This window comes from Guillardia theta (assembly GCF_000315625.1).
Source record: "Guillardia theta CCMP2712 unplaced genomic scaffold GUITHscaffold_149, whole genome shotgun sequence".
Taxonomy (NCBI): Eukaryota; class Cryptophyceae; order Pyrenomonadales; family Geminigeraceae; genus Guillardia; species Guillardia theta.
Window position 1 is genome coordinate 103,875 of NW_005434525.1, and position 17,684 is coordinate 121,558.

Below are 17,684 nucleotides of genomic sequence, written 5' to 3' on the forward strand. Positions count from 1 at the left end.
AGCAAAGGGAACAAGCAGAAGAAATCCTTGCACAATATCTGCAAGCGAATGTCATCTGGGCAAAACTCGGACTTGAGCAGGCAGGAACAGGGAAGAGAAGAAGGCCAGCCAGGGAGGAGGGGAAGCCCCCAAACAAGACAAGGAAAGGAAAAAGGGAGGCTAGCCCACATTAACTTCAGCCACACAAGAAACTAGCCAGACCGGACCAAGGGAGAGAGGAGACGAATACGAAGGCTTGTACCCGGGTAATTTTGAGGCGGTGGCTCCAACATGACCCCACCTGTTATGATGAAGGAGGGAATCAGCAAGAAAGATTCAGCCACACTTCAAGCAACATACCTTTCAAAGTTCAAGGGAACATAGCCATCTTTGAGCGATCTCAAATTGAAGAAAGCAAGACCGTGGATCCACCAATAGAATGGTTGGAAGCGTCGCTGGACTCGGCTCCCTTCGCATCTGCAACAAGGGAAGAGGACGGTAATAACCGAAGAGACTGCAATCAAAGCATCCATCTGCTGCTGGAAATAGTTAATGCATTGGACGACGGCGAAACAGAAGCTACAGCATGGTGGCAACAACTCGAGGAGGTAGTATCAGAGGTTCGCCAAGAAACAACACAACCATTGGCATACGAGTTTTTACAACATTTAGCAGAGATTACAGAATGCGACATCAGTACATTTTGTAACTGGCCTACCATACACACACATCCCCAGGCTCTGGGCAAAAAGAGAGCAAGGGAACTGCACAGAGTGGTGGTTTGGATGGACAAACAAAAGAGATTTCGTGAACAAATCCTGGATACAATACATGTCATTCTGATAGGATGGAAGAATAACATTGATGAGATACCAGAAGGTTTTGAAATTATCAGCCGGGTCCCGAAAGGCGCTCAAATAGCTTATGCAGCAAACTTCTTGCAAACAGGGAATAGGTGCTTGACGAAAACTGTAGAGGAGTTATGGATACTAGTTAGGCACACACTCCCAACACACTTACGAGACCAGCTCCAGGACAACATCCTCCCAACGTATGAGGAGCTGTGTAACAGACGAAGGGATCAGATCCAGCCGCGCAGCAATCATCAAGGCGGAAGGCATTTCACAGCAGCTATTGAAGGAGACATCACGCAGGGCAGAAAAAACAGATCCATGCGAATAGGATATGTTCTCCAACAAAAAGAGATGACGTCAGGAGGAGGGATGAAAATCAATGGGAAGTGCAGCATCATCCGAGCGAACACAATCGCAATTGGCTTACTTCTGCAACATGTCCTTGAGGAAGGAATACAGATCAAAAGGGGAAATCAAGTCACAATAATGTACCAGTCCACACGTTTCCACCGCTTTATGACAAATACGTTGCGAATGGATACATGCGATACGAAGACGAACTGCTGGAGGACTTACATGATCGGTTACTCACTTGCATGAAGAAACTCGAAGGGAGGGGAATCAGGATCCGACTCCAACTAGCAAAAGAATCTCAGAGACACATTCAAGAGGCCAAAGAAATGGCCAAGCAAGGAAAACAAGCATTTGCCTCGGGATGGGAGAAAGCAATCTACGATAGCCCAATGGAATTCATCATTGCAGGAGAAGAAAATCCTACATCAGGAGCGGGAGACCTCACCTTGACAGAGAAATTCATGCTCGAAATGCATGTGGGAAGAGATTTACTAGGGAAAGCGTCCAAACAATGCGAAGGGTCAGTTACGCGAACAGCTATCCAAGCGATCACCTTCTCAGCACCGACGAGGAAGAAGCTCTTTCAATGGGGGAAGACTAACTCACCATGTTGGAAGAAGATCAAGGTAAGACTGCAGCAGAGCTGGAGGAAACAAAGGGTACAGGTCAATTCATGGTGGGACACTCCAATACGCATCGTGATGGAAGCGATGGGGACTTCAATGCACCGAGAAGGGCAATGGATACCAGACGGTTGCTGCTACTTTGCAAGCATCAAACGCATTGTCCTCATCGAATTTGCAAGGACATCGGAATATGACGGAGTCGAACAAACAAGTCTGGAATGCCTGAAGAAGAAATTTCAGGAAAAGGAAGAGAAATATGCCCCCCTACGAGCAGAAATCACAGCTTTGCTACCTGACCATGAAGTGGAACAAGCAACATTCATAGCAGGAGTGAAAGGATCGATCATGGAGAGGGAATGGCATGAGAATTTCAGGAGGCTAAGGGTGGATGACACGGAATGGGAAGGCATCAAGACAGCAGCAATCAAGCAACTGCTGGCGGTACAACATACGCTATGGACGGCAAGAAGGGTAAGAGAGTCGATGTAGTCCGATGGGGGCAGGCGCGGCTCATGGGCAAGCCACCCATGGCGCATGGTCAGGGAAGAAGAGAAGGGCTAGCCAGCAGGAGAAGGTACAGCCTTGCCACAGTGGGCGACTGCATGTTGGGGGGGGAAGGGGCAGGAAGGTACAACGGAACTTAGCGAAAATAAGGAAGGGGACCGGGATCGGAATTGGAACGGGCCCGGAGGACATCGTTACTGAAAACAACTAATACGGAAGCACCCAGGCCTAAGGGGCCTATAGGAAAATGGGCCAACCTCCCAAGGTTGGGAACCCCTTAGACGGATCATTAGGCGAGAGATGAGCGAAGAGCAATAGTTCTTAGCTATGAAACTCTTGACTAAGAGTCTAATAGGGTTAAAGTTAGGGTTAGGGTTAGGGTTTAGGGTTAGGGTTTAGGGTTTAGGGTTTAGGGTTTTAGGGTTTAGGGTTTAGAGCGCCGGTTATTTCAGGCAGCGCCGGTTATTTCAGGCAGCGCCGGTTATTTCAGGCAGCGCCGGTTATTTCAGGCAGCGCCGGTTATTTCAGGCAGCGCCGGTTATTTCAGGCAGCGCCGGTTATTTCAGGCACCATGGCTGCACGCGTGGTGTAGGGGAAGCCGCCAGGGCGCCAATGCCAATACACGCAGCGCGGACTTGTGGATGCCTCTGTCCTCGAAGCTGATCTCGTCGAGAGGGTGAAGAGCTTCGCGAAGCGTTATCCGAACAGCAGGACAGCCCAGGCTTGCAAGGCTGTGGAGGGATGCACCCCCGACGCTATCGCAGAAGCCATCCGCTCGACATGTCAGCAGGCACGACGTGAGCTTCTGCAAGAAGCAATGACTGGATGGAGTGACGCATCCAGAGAGTGGTTTATGAGGCAGATTGAAGAAGCCAAGAAGGAGAAGGTCGAGACATACACAGCCACAGCAGGCAACGAGGTGACTTCCTTCATCTCCACGGTGTATGTCAACCATGAAGAGAAGCTGAAGAAGAAATTCGAAGAGATCGGACTGATCGTAGACTCAGTGCAAGAGAGTAAAGCAATCATGTGGAAGGCTCCGTATAGACCCGAGATAGCGAGTGCTGATGAGATCCCGGTGACTGTTTCCTTCCTCCGCAATGCACAAGCGGAGAAGCTCTGGCAGGGAAGAGAGGACTTCGCGATCGATGGTCGCAAGTTCACAGCTGTACATGTGAGCATCGTGCACGATCGATCTTTCAAGATTCGAGCCAAGAGAGGACCCTGGGGCAAAGGGGGCAGCTTGGCAGAGCTGACCCACCTGCTAACCTTGGGCGGCATGACAACAGCCGAAATAGCTGCCGTCTATCGCTATCAGCTGCTGCGCCAGTCCCTTGCAGCGGTCCAACTCCAGCCGCTGGCAGGCATGCTGGTCGCTGGGGCGCCAGGCCAGCAAGTCCACAAAGGCTTAGGTCAGAAAGGCTTCGTCGCTGTAGGGGCCAACGTCATCTGGAGACAGAGGGAGGTGGAGTGGATCGTCTCCTCGAGCTGCCCAGAGGCGAATGATACAGCCTCGGCATTTCGAGCTTTCCGAGAGAGCGAAGCGATGGAGGGAGTACACCTGACTCTGTTCAGCGAGGACCCGAAGATCAGAGAGGCGCTCGCAGTCGAGTTGACAGCTGATCGCTTTGTGTCCAGAAATAAGTTGAAGAAGGCATCAAGGCTGCAGAAGAAGGCAGGCGGCAAGGACGGCAAGGAGATCAAGATCATCATCAAGTCGACGGCGGCATCTGGTCGCTTCACGAGGAAGGAGATGGAGGGGCTGTGCAACGGCGGCAACACGTCCATCGCAAGAGTCAAGAGAGTCTTGTTGGAGATCGCTAACAGGCTCGAGATCAAAGTTGAAGGCATCGACATGGAGGAGGATTTGAACACCAAGTCCTGGAACGGGTCCAAGCTATGCATCCTCCTCGGCTCCACGGAGGATGCTCGATGCATGATGAAGGAGCTGCCCTTCTATCTCGAAGGCGCAGCAACCAAGCTCGAAGCAGTCGGCTTCGACAAGGAGCCTGAGGCGGCTGGTCAGCGGGGCACTAGCGACGCAGCGCAGCGACAGGAGGAGAGCGAGGGAGAGTGGCTGGAGTTTACAGACCTGGAGAGGATCACAATGGAGGCAGCATCTCCGTCAAGCCAAGAGGACATGCAGCTCGTCAGCGAGCTGTCAGCAGTCATCGAAGATGCAACTTCTTTGAACGAGGCGGGGACGAGCGAGCCAATCAAGCTGGTCCTGGACAAGGCCGTTGGCAACCTCCACGACACCTTCTACTCTCCGGGGAGCCTGGAGTTCATGTCGCTGGGAGAGTGGGCGAAGACGCCAGAGGAGCAGGGAGTGGGACGCAACGCGCTCAAGGAGAAGCTGGGGAAGTGGCTGCAGAGCAAGCGCTGGACTCGCGTGCAAGGAGAGAGCAAGAAGGCAAGGAGGGGCAGCGCGTTCTCGCCACGGGCAACGGCAGCTGCTGAGCTTGAGCAGCCTGGAGGCGGAGAGCGACGACATAGAGCGTCGATCTCTTAGCTTCCTGTTCATAGCACTGAGTAAATTCGCAGAGATGCATGTGCTGGCCTGCTCGCTGAAGGTGGACAAGAAGGACCGACTGCGGGTGGAGATGAGGGAAGATGACGAAGAAGAGGAAGACATTGAGGAAGAGCAAGGCGAGGGCGAGGAAGAAGACGGGTCGAGCCCGTACCGAGCTTGAGCTGAGCTCAAGGTAAGGAGAGAAGGTAGGAGGCGACCGAAGGCCAAGGTGAGGAGAGGCAACTCTCCTGACTGAGGCTGAGGAAGCTGAATGGAGATAGAGTAGGTGCCAGTGGCGACCCGGAAGGCCAAGGTGAGGAGAGGCAACTCTCCTGACTGAGGCTGAGGAAGCTGAATGGAGGTAGAGTAGCTGTCGACCGAAGGCCAAGGTGAGGAGAGGCAACTCTCCTGACTGAGGCTGAGGAAGCCAAGAGAAGACAGCAGAAGTAGAGAGTAGAAAGACGCCTCAGAAGCAGGGTTCGCATTGTAGGCCGTGTATTCCCAGTGCTCGCGCGCCTCATTAGACTAGGATCAAATTGCAAAGCCCACAACGAGGCCGAGCAACATTCTAGCATTCTAATAAACTCACATAATAATAATAATAATAGGGTTTAGGGTTTAGGGTTTAGGGTTTAGGGTTTAGAGGTGGGCGAATGGGGGGGAAGGGGCAGGACAGGCGCAGCTCAAGGTCATGGAGGGAAGAGGTGGGCGACTGAGGAGGGAAGGGGCAGGAGGGGAGGGAGGCATGGCAACGACACTTTGTGAAAATAGGGAAAGGAACCGGGATCGGACTTGCGACGGGCCCGAAGGACATCAGTACTGAAAATACCTAATACGGAAGCACCCAGGCCTAAGGGGCCTATAGGACAACGGGCCAACCTCCCAAGGTTGGAAACCCCTTTAGACATATCATTAGGCGAGAGATGAGCGAAGAGCAATAGTTCTTAGCTATGAAACTCTTGACTAAGAGTCTAATAAACTCAAATAATAATAATAATAATAATAATAATAATAGGGTTTAGGGTTTAAAGTTTAGGGTTTAGGGTTTAGGATTTAGGAGGAAGGAGATGGAGGGGCTGTGCAACGGCGGCAACACGTCCATCGCAAGAGTCAAGAGAGTCTTGTTGGAGATCGCTAACAGGCTCGAGATCAAAGTTGAAGGCATCGACATGGAGGAGGATTTGAACACCAAGTCCTGGAACGGGTCCAAGCTATGCATACTCCTCGGCTCCACGGAGGATGCTCGATGCATGATGAAGGAGCTGCCCTTCTATCTCGAAGGCGCAGCAACCAAGCTCGAAGCAGTCGGCTTCGACAAGGAGCCTGAGGCGGCTGGTCAGCGGGGCACCAGCGACGCAGCGCAGCGACAGGAGGAGAGCGAGGGAGAGTGGCTGGAGTTTACAGACCTGGAGAGGATCACAATGGAGGCAGCATCTCCGTCAAGCCAAGAGGACATGCAGCTTGTCAGCGAGCTGTCAGCAGTCATCGAAGATGCAGCTTCTTTGAACGAGGCGGGGACGAGCGAGCCGATCAAGCTGGTCCTGGACAAGGCCGTTGGCAACCTCCACGACACCTTCTACTCTCCGGGGAGCCTGGAGTACATGTCGCTGGGAGAGTGGGCGAAGACGCCAGAGGAGCAGGGAGTGGGACGCAACGCGCTCAAGGAGAAGCTGGGGAAGTGGCTGCAGAGCAAGCGCTGGACTCGCGTGCAAGGAGAGAGCAAGAAGGCAAGGAGGGGCAGCGCGTTCTCGCCACGGGCAACGGCAGCTGCTGAGCTTGAGCAGGAGGCGGAGAGCGACGACATAGAGCGTCGATCTCTTAGCTTCCTGTTCATAGCACTGAGTAAATTCGCAGAGATGCATGTGCTGGCCTGCTCGCTGAAGGTGGACAAGAAGGACCGACTGCGGGTGGAGATGAGGGAAGATGACGAAGAAGAGGAAGACATGGAGGAAGAGCAAGGCGAGGGCGAGGAAGAAGACGGGGCGAGCCCGTACCGAGCTTGAGCTGAGCTCAAGGTAAGGAGAGAAGGTAGGAGGCGACCGAAGGCCAAGGTGAGGAGAGGCAACTCTCCTGACTGAGGCTGAGGAAGCTGAATGGAGGAGGAGTAGGTGGCGACCGAAGGCCAAGGTGAGGAGAGGCAACTCTCCTGACTGAGGCTGAGGAAGCTGAATGGAGGTAGAGTAGGTGGCGACCGAAGGCCAAGGTGAGGAGAGGCAACTCTCCTGACTGAGGCTGAGGAAGCCAAGAGAAGACAGCAGAAGTAGAGAGTAGAAAGACGCCTCAGAAGCAGGGTTCGCATTGTAGGCCGTGTACTCCCAGTGCTCGCGCGCCTCTTTAGACTAGGATCAAATTGCAGGCAGCGCCGGTTATTTCAGGCACATTCTAGCATTCTAATAAACTCACATAATAATAAAAATAATAGGGTTTAGGGTTTAGGGTTTAGTGCGCCGGTTATTTCAGGCAGCGCCGGTTATTTCAGGCAGCGCCGGTTATTTCAGGCAGCGCCGGTTATTTCAGGCAGCGCCGGTTATTTCAGGCAGCGCCGGTTATTTCAGGCAGCGCCGGTTATTTCAGGCAGCGCCGGTTATTTCAGGCAGCGCCGGTTATTTCAGGCAGCGCCGGTTATTTCAGGCAGCGCCGGTTATTTCAGGCAGCGCCGGTTATTTCAGGCAGCGCCGGTTATTTCAGGCACCATGGCTGCACGCGTGGTGTAGGGGAAGCTGCCAGGGCGCCAAGGAAGCTGCAAGCGAGAGGTTTGTATACTTCAAATAGCTTTCTAAGTATGGTTCTTCAGTATGATGAAAATGTTCGCAACCTGCTGTATCGGAGATCATGCCAATACACGCAGAGCGGACTTGTGGATGCCTCTGTCCTCGAAGCTGATCTCGTCGAGAGGGTGAAGAGCTTCGCGAAGCGTTATCCGAACAGTAGGACAGCCCAGGCTTGCAAGGCTGTGGAGGGATGCACCCCCGACGCTATCGCAGAAGCCATCCGCTCGACATGTCAGCAGGCACGACGTGAGCTTCTACAAGAAGCAATGACTGGATGGAGTGACGCATCCAGAGAGTGGTTTATGCAGCAGATTGAAGAAGCCAAGAAGGAGAAGGTCGAGACATACACCGCCTCAGCAGGCAACGAGGTGACTTCCTTCATCTCCATGACTCTCCTGGGCATCTCCTCGGTGTATGTCAACCATGAAGAGAAGCTGAAGAAGAAATTCGAAGAGATCGGACTGATCGTAGACTCAGTGCAAGAGAGTAAAGCAATCATGTGGAAGGCTCCGTATAGACCCGAGATAGCGAGTGCTGATGAGATCCCGGTGACTGTTTCCTTCCTCCGCAATGCACAAGCGGAGAAGCTCTGGCAGGGAAGAGAGGACTTCGCGATCGATGGTCGCAAGTTCACAGCTGTACATGTGAGCATCGTGCACGATCGATCTTTCAAGATTCGAGCCAAGAGAGGACCCTGGGGCAAAGGGGGCAGCTTGGCAGAGCTGACCCACCTGCTAACCTTGGGCGGCATGACAACAGCAGAGATAGCTGCCGTCTATCGCTATCAGCTGCTGCGCCAGTCCCTTGCAGCGGTCCAACTCCAGCCGCTGGCAGGCATGCTGGTCGCTGGGGCGCCAGGACAGCAAGTCCACAAAGGCTTAGGTCAGAAAGGCTTCATCGCTGTAGGGGCCCAAGTCATCTGGAGACAGAGGGAGGTGGAGTGGATCGTCTCCTCGAGCTGCCCAGAGGCGAATGATACAGCATTTCGAGCTTTCCGAGAGAGCGAAGCGATGGAGGGAGTACACCTGACTCTGTTCAGCGAGGACCCGAAGATCAGAGAGGCGCTCGCAGTCGAGTTGACAGCTGATCGCTTTGTGTCCAGAAATAAGTTGAAGAAGGCATCAAGGATGCAGAAGAAGGCAGGCGGCAAGGACGGCAAGGAGATCAAGATCATCATCAAGTCGACGGCGGCATCTGGTCGCTTCACGAGGAAGGAGATGGAGGGGCTGTGCAACGGCGGCAACACGTCTATCGCAAGAGTCAAGAGAGTCTTGTTGGAGATCGCTAACAGGCTCGAGATCAACGTTGAAGGCATCGACATGGAGGAGGATTTGAACACCAAGTCCTGGAACGGGTCCAAGCTATGCATCCTCCTCGGCTCCACGGAGGATGCTCGACGCATGATGAAGGAGCTGCCCTTCTATCTCGAAGGCGCAGCAACCAAGCTCGAAGCAGTCGGCTTCGACAAGGAGCCTGACTCTGAGGAGGAGAGCGAGGGAGAGTGGCTGGAGTTTACAGACCTGGAGAGGATCACAATGGAGGCAGCATCTCCGTCAAGCCAAGAGGACATGCAGCTCGTCAGCGAGCTGTCAGCAGTCATCGAAGATGCAGCTTCTTTGAACGAGGCAGGGACGAGCGAGCCGATCAAGCTGGTCCTGGACAAGGCCGTTGGCAACCTCCACGACACCTTCTACTCTCCGGGGAGCCTGGAGTTCATGTCGCTGGGAGAGTGGGCGAAGATGCCAGAGGAGCAGGGAGTTGGGCGCAACGCGCTCAAGGAGAAGCTGGGGAAGTGGCTGCAGAGCAAGCGCTGGACTCGCGTGCAAGGAGAGAGCAAGAAGGCAAGGAGGGGCAGCGCGTTCTCGCCACGGGCAACGGCAGCTGCTGAGCTTGAGCAGGAGGCGGAGAGCGACGACATAGAGCGTCGATCTCTTAGCCTCCTGTTCATAGCACTGAGTAAATTCGCAGAGATGCATGTGCTGGCCTGCTCGCTGAAGGTGGACAAGAAGGACCGACTGCGAGTGGAGATGAGGGAAGATGACGAAGAAGAGGAAGACATGGAGGAAGAGCAAGGCGAGGGCGAGGAAGAAGACGGGGCGAGCCCGTACCGAGCTTGAGCTGAGCCCAAGGTAAGGAGAGAAGGTAGGAGGCGACCGAAGGCCAAGGTGAGGAGAGGCAACTCTCCTGACTGAGGCTGAGGAAGCTGAATGGAGGACGAGTAGGTGGCGACCGAAGGCCAAGGTGAGGAGAGGCAACTCTTCTGACTGAGGCTGAGGAAGCTGAATGGAGGTAGAGTAGGTGGTGACCGAAGGCCAAGGTGAGGAGAGGCAACTCTCCTGACTGAGGCTGAGGAAGCCAAGAGAAGACAGCAGAAGTAGAGAGTAGAAAGACGCCTCAGAAGCAGGGTTCGCATTGTAGGCCGTGTACTCCCAGTGCTCGCGCGCCTCATTAGACTAGGATCAAATTGCAAAAGCCCACAACGAGGCCGAGCAACATTCTAGCATTCTAATAAACTCACATAATAATAATAATAATAGGGTTTAGGGTTTAGGGTTTAGGGTTTAGGGTTTAGGGTTTAGGGTTTAGGAGCGCCGGTTATTTCAGGCAGCGCCGGTTATTTCAGGCAGCGCCGGTTATTTCAGGCAGCGCCGGTTATTTCAGGCAGCGCCGGTTATTTCAGGCAGCGCCGGTTATTTCAGGCAGCGCCGGTTATTTCAGGCAGCGCCGGTTATTTCAGGCAGCGCCGGTTATTTCAGGCAGCGCCGGTTATTTCAGGCAGCGCCGGTTATTTCAGGCAGCGCCGGTTATTTCAGGCAGCGCCGGTTATTTCAGGCAGTTCGCAACCTGCTGTATCGGAGATCATGCCAATACACGCAGCGCGGACTTGTGGATGCCTCTGTCCTCGAAGCTGATCTTGTCGAGACCCCCGACGCTATCGCAGAAGCCATCCGCTCGACATGTCAGCAGGCACGACGTGAGCTTCTACAAGAAGCGATGACTGGATGGAGTGACGCATCCAGAGAGTGGTTCATGAGGCAGATTGAAGAAGCCAAGAAGGAGAAGGTCGAGACATACACCGCCTCAGCAGGCAACGAGGTGACTTCCTTCATCTCCATGACTCTCCTGGGCATCTCCTCGGTCCGTATAGACCCGAGATAGCGAGTGCTGATGAGATCCCGGTGACTGTTTCCTTCCTCCGCAATGCACAAGCGGAGAAGCTCTGGCAGGGAAGAGAGGACTTCGCGATCGATGGTCGCAAGTTCACAGCTGTACATGTGAGCATCGTGCACGATCGATCTTTCAAGATTCGAGCCAAGAGAGGACCCTGGGGCAAAGGGGGCAGCTTGGCAGAGCTGACTCACCTGCTAACCTTGGGCGGCATGACAACGGCTGAGATAGCTGCCGTCTATCGCTATCAGCTGCTGCGCCAGTCCCTTGCAGCGGTCCAACTCCAGCCGCTGGCAGGCATGCTGGTCGCTGGGGCGCCAGGACAGCAAGTCCACAAAGGCTTAGGTCAGAAAGGCTTCATCGCTGTAGGGGCCAACGTCATCTGGAGACAGAGGGAGGTGGAGTGGATCGTCTCCTCGAGCTGCCCAGAGGCGAATGATACAGCATTTCGAGCTTTCCGAGAGAGCGAAGCGATGGAGGGAGTACACCTGACTCTGTTCAGCGAGGACCCGAAGATCAGAGAGGCGCTCGCAGTCGAGTTGACAGCCGATCGCTTTGTGTCCAGAAATAAGTTGAAGAAGGCATCAAGACTGCAGAAGAAGGCAGGCGGCAAGGACGGCAAGGAGATCAAGATCATCATCAAGTCGACGGCGGCATCTGGTCGCTTCACGAGGAAGGAGATGGAGGGGCTGTGCAACGGCGGCAACACGTCCATCGCAAGAGTCAAGAGAGTCTTGTTGGAGATCGCTAACAGGCTCGAGATCAACGTTGAAGGCATCGACATGGAGGAGGATTTGAACACCAAGTCCTGGAACGGGTCCAAGCTATGCATCCTCCTCGGCTCCACGGAGGATGCTCGACGCATGATGAAGGAGCTGCCCTTCTATCTCGACGGCGCAGCAACCAAGCTCGAAGCAGTCGGCTTCGACAAGGAGCCTGAGGCGGCTGGTCAGCGGGGCACCAGCGACGCAGCGCAGCGACAGGAGGAGAGCGAGGGAGAGTGGCTGGAGTTTACAGACCTGGAGAGGATCACAATGGAGGCAGCATCTCCGTCAAGCCAAGAGGACATGCAGCTCGTCAGCGAGCTGTCAGCAGTCATCGAAGATGCAGCTTCTTTGAACGAGGCGGGGACGAGCGAGCCGATCAAGCTGGTCCTGGACAAGGCCGTTGGCAACCTCCACGACACGTTCTACTCTCCGGGGAGCCTGGAGTTCATGTCGCTGGGAGAGTGGGCGAAGACGCCAGAGGAGCAGGGAGTGGGACGCAACGTTCTCAAGGAGAAGCTGGGGAAGTGGCTGCAGAGCAAGCGCTGGACTCGCGTGCAAGGAGAGAGCAAGAAGGCAAGGAGGGGCAGCGCGTTCTCGCCACGGGCAACGGCAGCTGCTGAGCTTGAGCAGGAGGCGGAGAGCGACGACATAGAGCGTCGATCTCTTAGCTTCCTGTTCATAGCACTGAGTAAATTCGCAGAGATGCATGTGCTGGCCTGCTCGCTGAAGGTGGACAAGAAGGACCGACTGCGGGTGGAGATGAGGGAAGATGACGAAGAAGAGGAAGACATGGAGGAAGAGCAAGGCGAGGGCGAGGAAGAAGACGGGGCGAGCCCGTACCGAGCTTGAGCTGAGCTCAAGGTAAGGAGAGAAGGTAGGAGGCGACCGAAGGCCAAGGTGAGGAGAGGCAACTCTCCTGACTGAGGCTGAGGAAGCTGAATGGAGGAGGAGTAGGTGGCGACCGAAGGCCAAGGTGAGGAGAGGCAACTCTCCTGACTGAGGCTGAGGAAGCTGAATGGAGGTAGAGTAGGTGGCGACCGAAGGCCAAGGTGAGGAGAGGCAACTCTCCTGACTGAGGCTGAGGAAGCCAAGAGAAGACAGCAGAAGTAGAGAGTAGAAAGACGCCTCAGAAGCAGGGTTCGCATTGTAGGCCGTGTACTCCCAGTGCTCGCGCGCCTCTTTAGACTAGGATCAAATTGCAAAAGCCCACAACGAGGCCGAGCAACATTCTAGCATTCTAATAAACTCACATAATAATAATAATAAATATGGTTTAGGGTTTAGGGTTTAGGAGCCGGCCCTTAATAAGAGCATGCGGCCCTGCGGCGCGTAGGGAGAGCGCAAGGGGACCGATGGAAGCTGCGAGCAAGAGGTTCATCTAGTTCAAACAGCTTTCTAAGCATGGTACTACAGTATGATGAGAGCGTTCGCAACCTGCTGTATCGGAGATCATGCCAATACACGCAGGGTGAGCGCTCAGGAGGCCACGTCGAGGAGGCCGCCGACCTCGTCGAGAAGGTGAAGAACTTCACCAAGCGTTATCCGAATAGTCGGACAGCTTATGCTTGCAGAGCTGAGGGGGGATATCCGCTCGACAGGTCGGCAGGCGAGACGCGACCTGTTTGAAGACTCTCTGAGCGAATGGAGCTCAGAGTCGAAAGCATGGTTTATTCAACAGATGGAGGAGGCCAAGAAGCAGAATGTCGAGACATACATCGGCACCGAAGGCACCGAGGGGACCTCCTTCATCTCCATGACTCTCCTAGGGATTTCCTCGATGTTTGTTCGACAAGAAGAAAAGTTGAAAACGAAGCTTATGGACCTAGGTCTCATGGTAGACTCAGTCGATGGAGTCGACAAGGCCATCATGTGGAAAGCACCTTACAGACCTGAGATAGCACGAGCAGACGACATCTCAGTCACCGTCTCCTTCCTTCGGAATGAAGCAGCCATGGAGCTATGGGAAGGCAGGAGAGAATACACTATCGAAGGGAGAGTCTTTCGAGCCACAGAGGTGAGCATAGCACACGACCGGTCCTTCAAGCTTCGAGCCAAGCGAGGACCTTGGGGCAAGGGAGGGAGCCTTGCCGAGCTATCACAGCTCCTAGCTCTCGGAGGAATGTCGACGGCCGAGATCGCTCAGATTTATCGATTTCAGCTGCTCTCGCAATCTCTTGCAGCCGCAGAGGTACAACCGCTTGCAGGCATGCTCGTGCAGGGTGCTGGGCAGAGAGGTCGCAAGGGGCCGAGCCCGAAGACGTATGTCGCTGTTGGGGCAAGTACGGGAACTCTCCAGCAAAAAGAGCTGGAGTGGGTGCTCAGCTCGCCTTCGACGGCAAGTTGCGAGCAGACCTTGGCCTCGTTCAGAGAGAGCGAGGCGATGGAGGGGGTGCATCTCACTCTCATCAGCGACGACGCCAAGCTCAGAGAGACGTTTGCAGTCGAGCTCACAGCCGACACCTTCGTTCCTAGGGGAAAGATCGCCAAGCAGAGGAGGGCACTTCGCGAGAGAGATCATGCGGGGCGCAGCAGCTTCAGAGTGCAGATCAAGTCGAGGTCAAGCATGAGCACAGGCCGCTTCTCGAGGAAGGAGATGGAAGCGCTGTGCGGAGGAGGTAACACATCGATCACGAGAGTCAAGCGAGCCATGTTGGAGTTAGCAAGAAGGATAGGCGTGACGCCGGTCAGCGTCGAGGTCGAGGAGGATCGTGACACGCTCAGCTGGGACGGAAGCTCGATAGCTCTCTCCCTGGCGACCAAGGCAGACGCTCGACGCCTGATGGACGACATGCCCTTTTACTTGGAAGGGATCCTGGAAGTCAAGCTCGAAGCGGTGGGGTTCAAGCTCAACGGGCCTCAGCATGAGGAGGAGAGGAGCCCGAGCAGCGAGGAGCAAGCCCAAGAGCCCCAAGGGCAGCAGCAAGGCGCTCAACAGGTCTTGGTCGACCTCTCGACGATGCTCTTGGAGACATCAGAGGAGGAGCTGCTAGCTGGCAAGCCGATCTCTCTGGAGCTAGACAAGAGTGTTGGGAAGCTGCATGACACCTTCTGCTCGCCGGGCAACGTGGAGTTCATGACGCTCGGAGCTTGGGCAGTCACGCCGACGCTGGGATCGAAGCGAAACATGTTGAAAGAAAAGCTCAGAGCGTACCTCGGCGAGCAGCGCTGGACTCGGGTGCAAGGGAACAAGGCAGCGAGGAGGGGCAGCGCCTTCTCTCCAAGGGCAGCAGCGACTGATGCGCTCGAGCAGGAGGCCGAGAGCGATGACATCGAGAGTCGATCTGTAAGCCTCTTGTTTCTTGCGATCAGTAAATTTGCTGAGAACCATGGGTTGTGCTGCACGGGCAAGGTCGACAAGCAAGACCGACTGCGGCTGATGATGAGGGAGGAAGTCGACATGGAGGCTGAGGAGGGCGAGGGCGAGGAGGAGGAGGCCGGTGCAGGCCCCTCGCGCGCTTGAGGCTCGAGTCAGCGGAGCGGAGCTGTTGGCCCCATGGGGGGAAGGAGGAAGAAATAAATGAGGTGGACATGGGGCAAGCAACGAAGGTAAGGGCAGGTAAGCCGGTGGGAGAGGGGGGAGGGGGGCCGGGAGGAGGAGGCCGGGCGGAGGCCGGCCGGGCTCTCGGGCCCGGTCCGGACCGAGGCCCCGGGGAAGGGACGTGAGTCCCAGGGACCCATACGCATTCCACCTACCAACCCATCCTTCATCCACTCACTGGCCGAAGGCCGGCCGAGACCGTCAAGGGGTGTCGGAGCCGAGGAAGCAACACACTGTCACAAGTTGAAAGCACGGACGACCCCGACCAAGGCCGGCGGAGGAAACTCCACTGGCTGAGGCCGGGGAAGACCACTGAAGTATAGCAGAGGAGGGAGCAGAGCAGAAGCACGGCTGCCATAAGGGCCAGCCAAGTCGGGCCGAACTGCCAGGTCACTAGAATAGTGCAAGGTGATAACAAACCATGCAAACTACCTAGCATTCTAATAAACTCAACTACTACTACTAGGGTTTAGGGTTTAGAGTTTAGGGTTTAGGGTTTAGGAGGTTCCTTATTTCCTGGCAGGTTCCTTATTTCCTGGCAGGTTCCTTATTTCCTGGCAGGTTCCTTATTTCCTGGCAGGTTCCTTATTTCCTGGCAGGTTCCTTATTTCCTAGCAGGTTCCTTATTTCCTGGCAGGTTCCTTATTTCCTGGCAGGTTCCTTATTTCCTGGCAGGTTCCTTATTTCCTGGCAGGTTCCTTATTTCCTGGCAGGTTCCTTATTTCCTGGCAGGTTCCTTATTTCCTGGCAGGTTCCTTATTTCCTGGCAGGTTCCTTATTTCCTGGCAGGTTCCTTATTTCCTGGCAAGGTTCCTTATTTCCTGGCAGGTTCCTTATTTCCTGGCAGGTTCCTTATTTCCTGGCAGGTTCCTTATTTCCTGGCAGGTTCCTTATTTCCTGGCAGGTTCCTTATTTCCTGGCAAGGTTCCTTATTTCCTGGCAGGTTCCTTATTTCCTGGCAGGTTCCTTATTTCCTGGCAGGTTCCTTATTTCCTGGCAGGTTCCTTATTTCCTGGCAGGTTCCTTATTTCCTGGCAGGTTCCTTATTTCCTGGCAGGTTCCTTATTTCCTGGCAGGTTCCTTATTTCCTGGCAGGTTCCTTATTTCCTGGCAGGTTCCTTATTTCCTGGCAGGTTCCTTATTTCCTGGCAGGTTCCTTATTTCCTGGCAGGTTCCTTATTTCCTGGCAGGTTCCTTATTTCCTGGCAGGTTCCTTATTTCCTGGCAGGTTCCTTATTTCCTGGCAGGTTCCTTATTTCCTGGCAGGTTCCTTATTTCCTGGCAGGTTCCTTATTTCCTGGCAGGTTCCTTATTTCCTGGCAGGTTCCTTATTTCCTGGCATGCAGATTTGCGGTACCCCTGCGCTGGTGGAGTAAGAGCCGCCAGGAACGACGGAAGCTTGGGAAACCATTGAGAATGCTCCGAAGCATGTGGCCAATATCTATTGTGAACCCTGACGAGATCGTGCAGTACCGTACCTCCAGCTACCTCAAGAGGCAGACGGAAACTGGAACGATGCCGTCACCAGCTGAGCTTGTGCGACGACTGGATGACTTCGCAAGGCAGAATCCCAAAAGCAGGACGAGCAAAGCTCTGAAAGCCAAAGAGATATCCTTGGAAGCCTTAGCCGAAGCCATCAGTCACACATGCAGCTTTGCTGAACCTTCACCACTGGAGAGTCTGAAAGGTCTCGGGCAGTGGGGTGATGATGCCAGGCAGTGGTACCTGTCCGAATTTCTAGCAGACAGGCAACGGCAGATGGAGGCCAGGTCTTATGATGACCAGGGCACGAGTGTGCAGACGATTACCATGAAGGTACTAGCGCCGGTTATTTCAGGCACCATGGCTGCACGCGTGGTGTAGGGGAAGCCGCCAGGGCGCCAAGGAAGCTGCAAGCGAGAGGTTTGTATACGTCAAATAGCTTTCTAAGTATGGTTCTTCAGTATGATGAAAATGTTCGCAACCTGCTGTATCGGAGATCTTGCCAATACACGCAGAGCGGACTTGTGGATGCCTCTGTCCTCGAAGCTGACCTCGTCGAGAGGGTGAAGAGCTTCGCGAAGCGTTATCCGAACAGTAGGACAGCCCAGGCTTGCAAGGCTGTGGAGGGATGCACCCCCGACGCTATCGCAGAAGCCATCCGCTCGACATGTCAGCAGGCACGACGGGAGCTTCTACAAGAAGCAATGACTGGATGGAGTGACGCATCCAGAGAGTGGTTTATGCAGCAGATTGAAGAAGCCAAGAAGGAGAAGGTCGAGACATACACCGCCACAGCAGGCAACGAGGTGACTTCCTTCATCTCCATGACTCTCCTGGGCATCTCCTCGGTGTATGTCAACCACGAAGAGAAGCTAAAGAAGAAATTCGAAGAGATCGGACTGATCGTAGACTCAGTGCAAGAGAGTAAAGCAATCATGTGGAAGGCTCCGTATAGACCCGAGATAGCGAGTGCTGGAGAGATCCCGGTGACTGTTTCCTTCCTCCGCAATGCACAAGCGGAGAAGCTCTGGCAGGGAAGAGAGGACTTCGCGATCGATGGTCGCAAGTTCACAGCTGTACATGTGAGCATCGTGCACGATCGATCTTTCAAGATTCGAGCCAAGAGAGG

General features: G+C 54.5%; 2 protein-coding genes across 2 annotated transcripts; both read left to right on the forward strand.

The window, feature by feature from the left end:
- The first annotated feature begins 225 nt into the window (after positions 1–225).
- On the forward strand, positions 226–2,429 carry GUITHDRAFT_155787 (hypothetical protein). Its single transcript, XM_005821225.1, has 8 exons — positions 226–280; positions 340–797; positions 853–948; positions 996–1,040; positions 1,410–1,471; positions 1,633–1,678; positions 1,741–1,819; positions 1,927–2,429. The coding sequence occupies exons 1-3, from the start codon at positions 271–273 to the stop codon at positions 898–900; spliced, it is 516 nt and encodes a 171-aa protein (XP_005821282.1). The 5' UTR covers positions 226–270; the 3' UTR covers positions 901–948; positions 996–1,040; positions 1,410–1,471; positions 1,633–1,678; positions 1,741–1,819; positions 1,927–2,429.
- A 1,668-nt stretch (positions 2,430–4,097) lies between these two features.
- Positions 4,098–17,001, forward strand: GUITHDRAFT_155788 (hypothetical protein). The gene is given in 9 exon segments (XM_005821226.1): positions 4,098–4,331; positions 6,149–6,850; positions 6,868–6,870; positions 9,734–10,126; positions 10,139–10,150; positions 10,187–10,215; positions 10,318–10,340; positions 13,485–13,492; positions 16,895–17,001. The coding sequence occupies 2 exon segments, from the start codon at positions 4,173–4,175 to the stop codon at positions 6,830–6,832; spliced, it is 843 nt and encodes a 280-aa protein (XP_005821283.1). The 5' UTR covers positions 4,098–4,172; the 3' UTR covers positions 6,833–6,850; positions 6,868–6,870; positions 9,734–10,126; positions 10,139–10,150; positions 10,187–10,215; positions 10,318–10,340; positions 13,485–13,492; positions 16,895–17,001.
- The last annotated feature ends 683 nt before the right edge of the window (positions 17,002–17,684 follow it).

Excerpts from the sequence above, each read along its gene's own strand:
- GUITHDRAFT_155787 (XM_005821225.1), top strand. Across the intron at positions 798-852 it reads AGAGATTTCGTGAACAAATC|CAGAAGGTTTTGAAATTATC; the intron begins CTGGATACAATA and ends TTGATGAGATAC.
- GUITHDRAFT_155788 (XM_005821226.1), top strand. The coding sequence starts at position 4,173 with ATGGAGGAGGATTTGAACACCAAGTCCTGGAACGGGTCCAAGCTATGC. Across the intron at positions 4,332-6,148 it reads GCTTCGACAAGGAGCCTGAG|GAGCCTGAGGCGGCTGGTCA; the intron begins GCGGCTGGTCAG and ends GGCTTCGACAAG.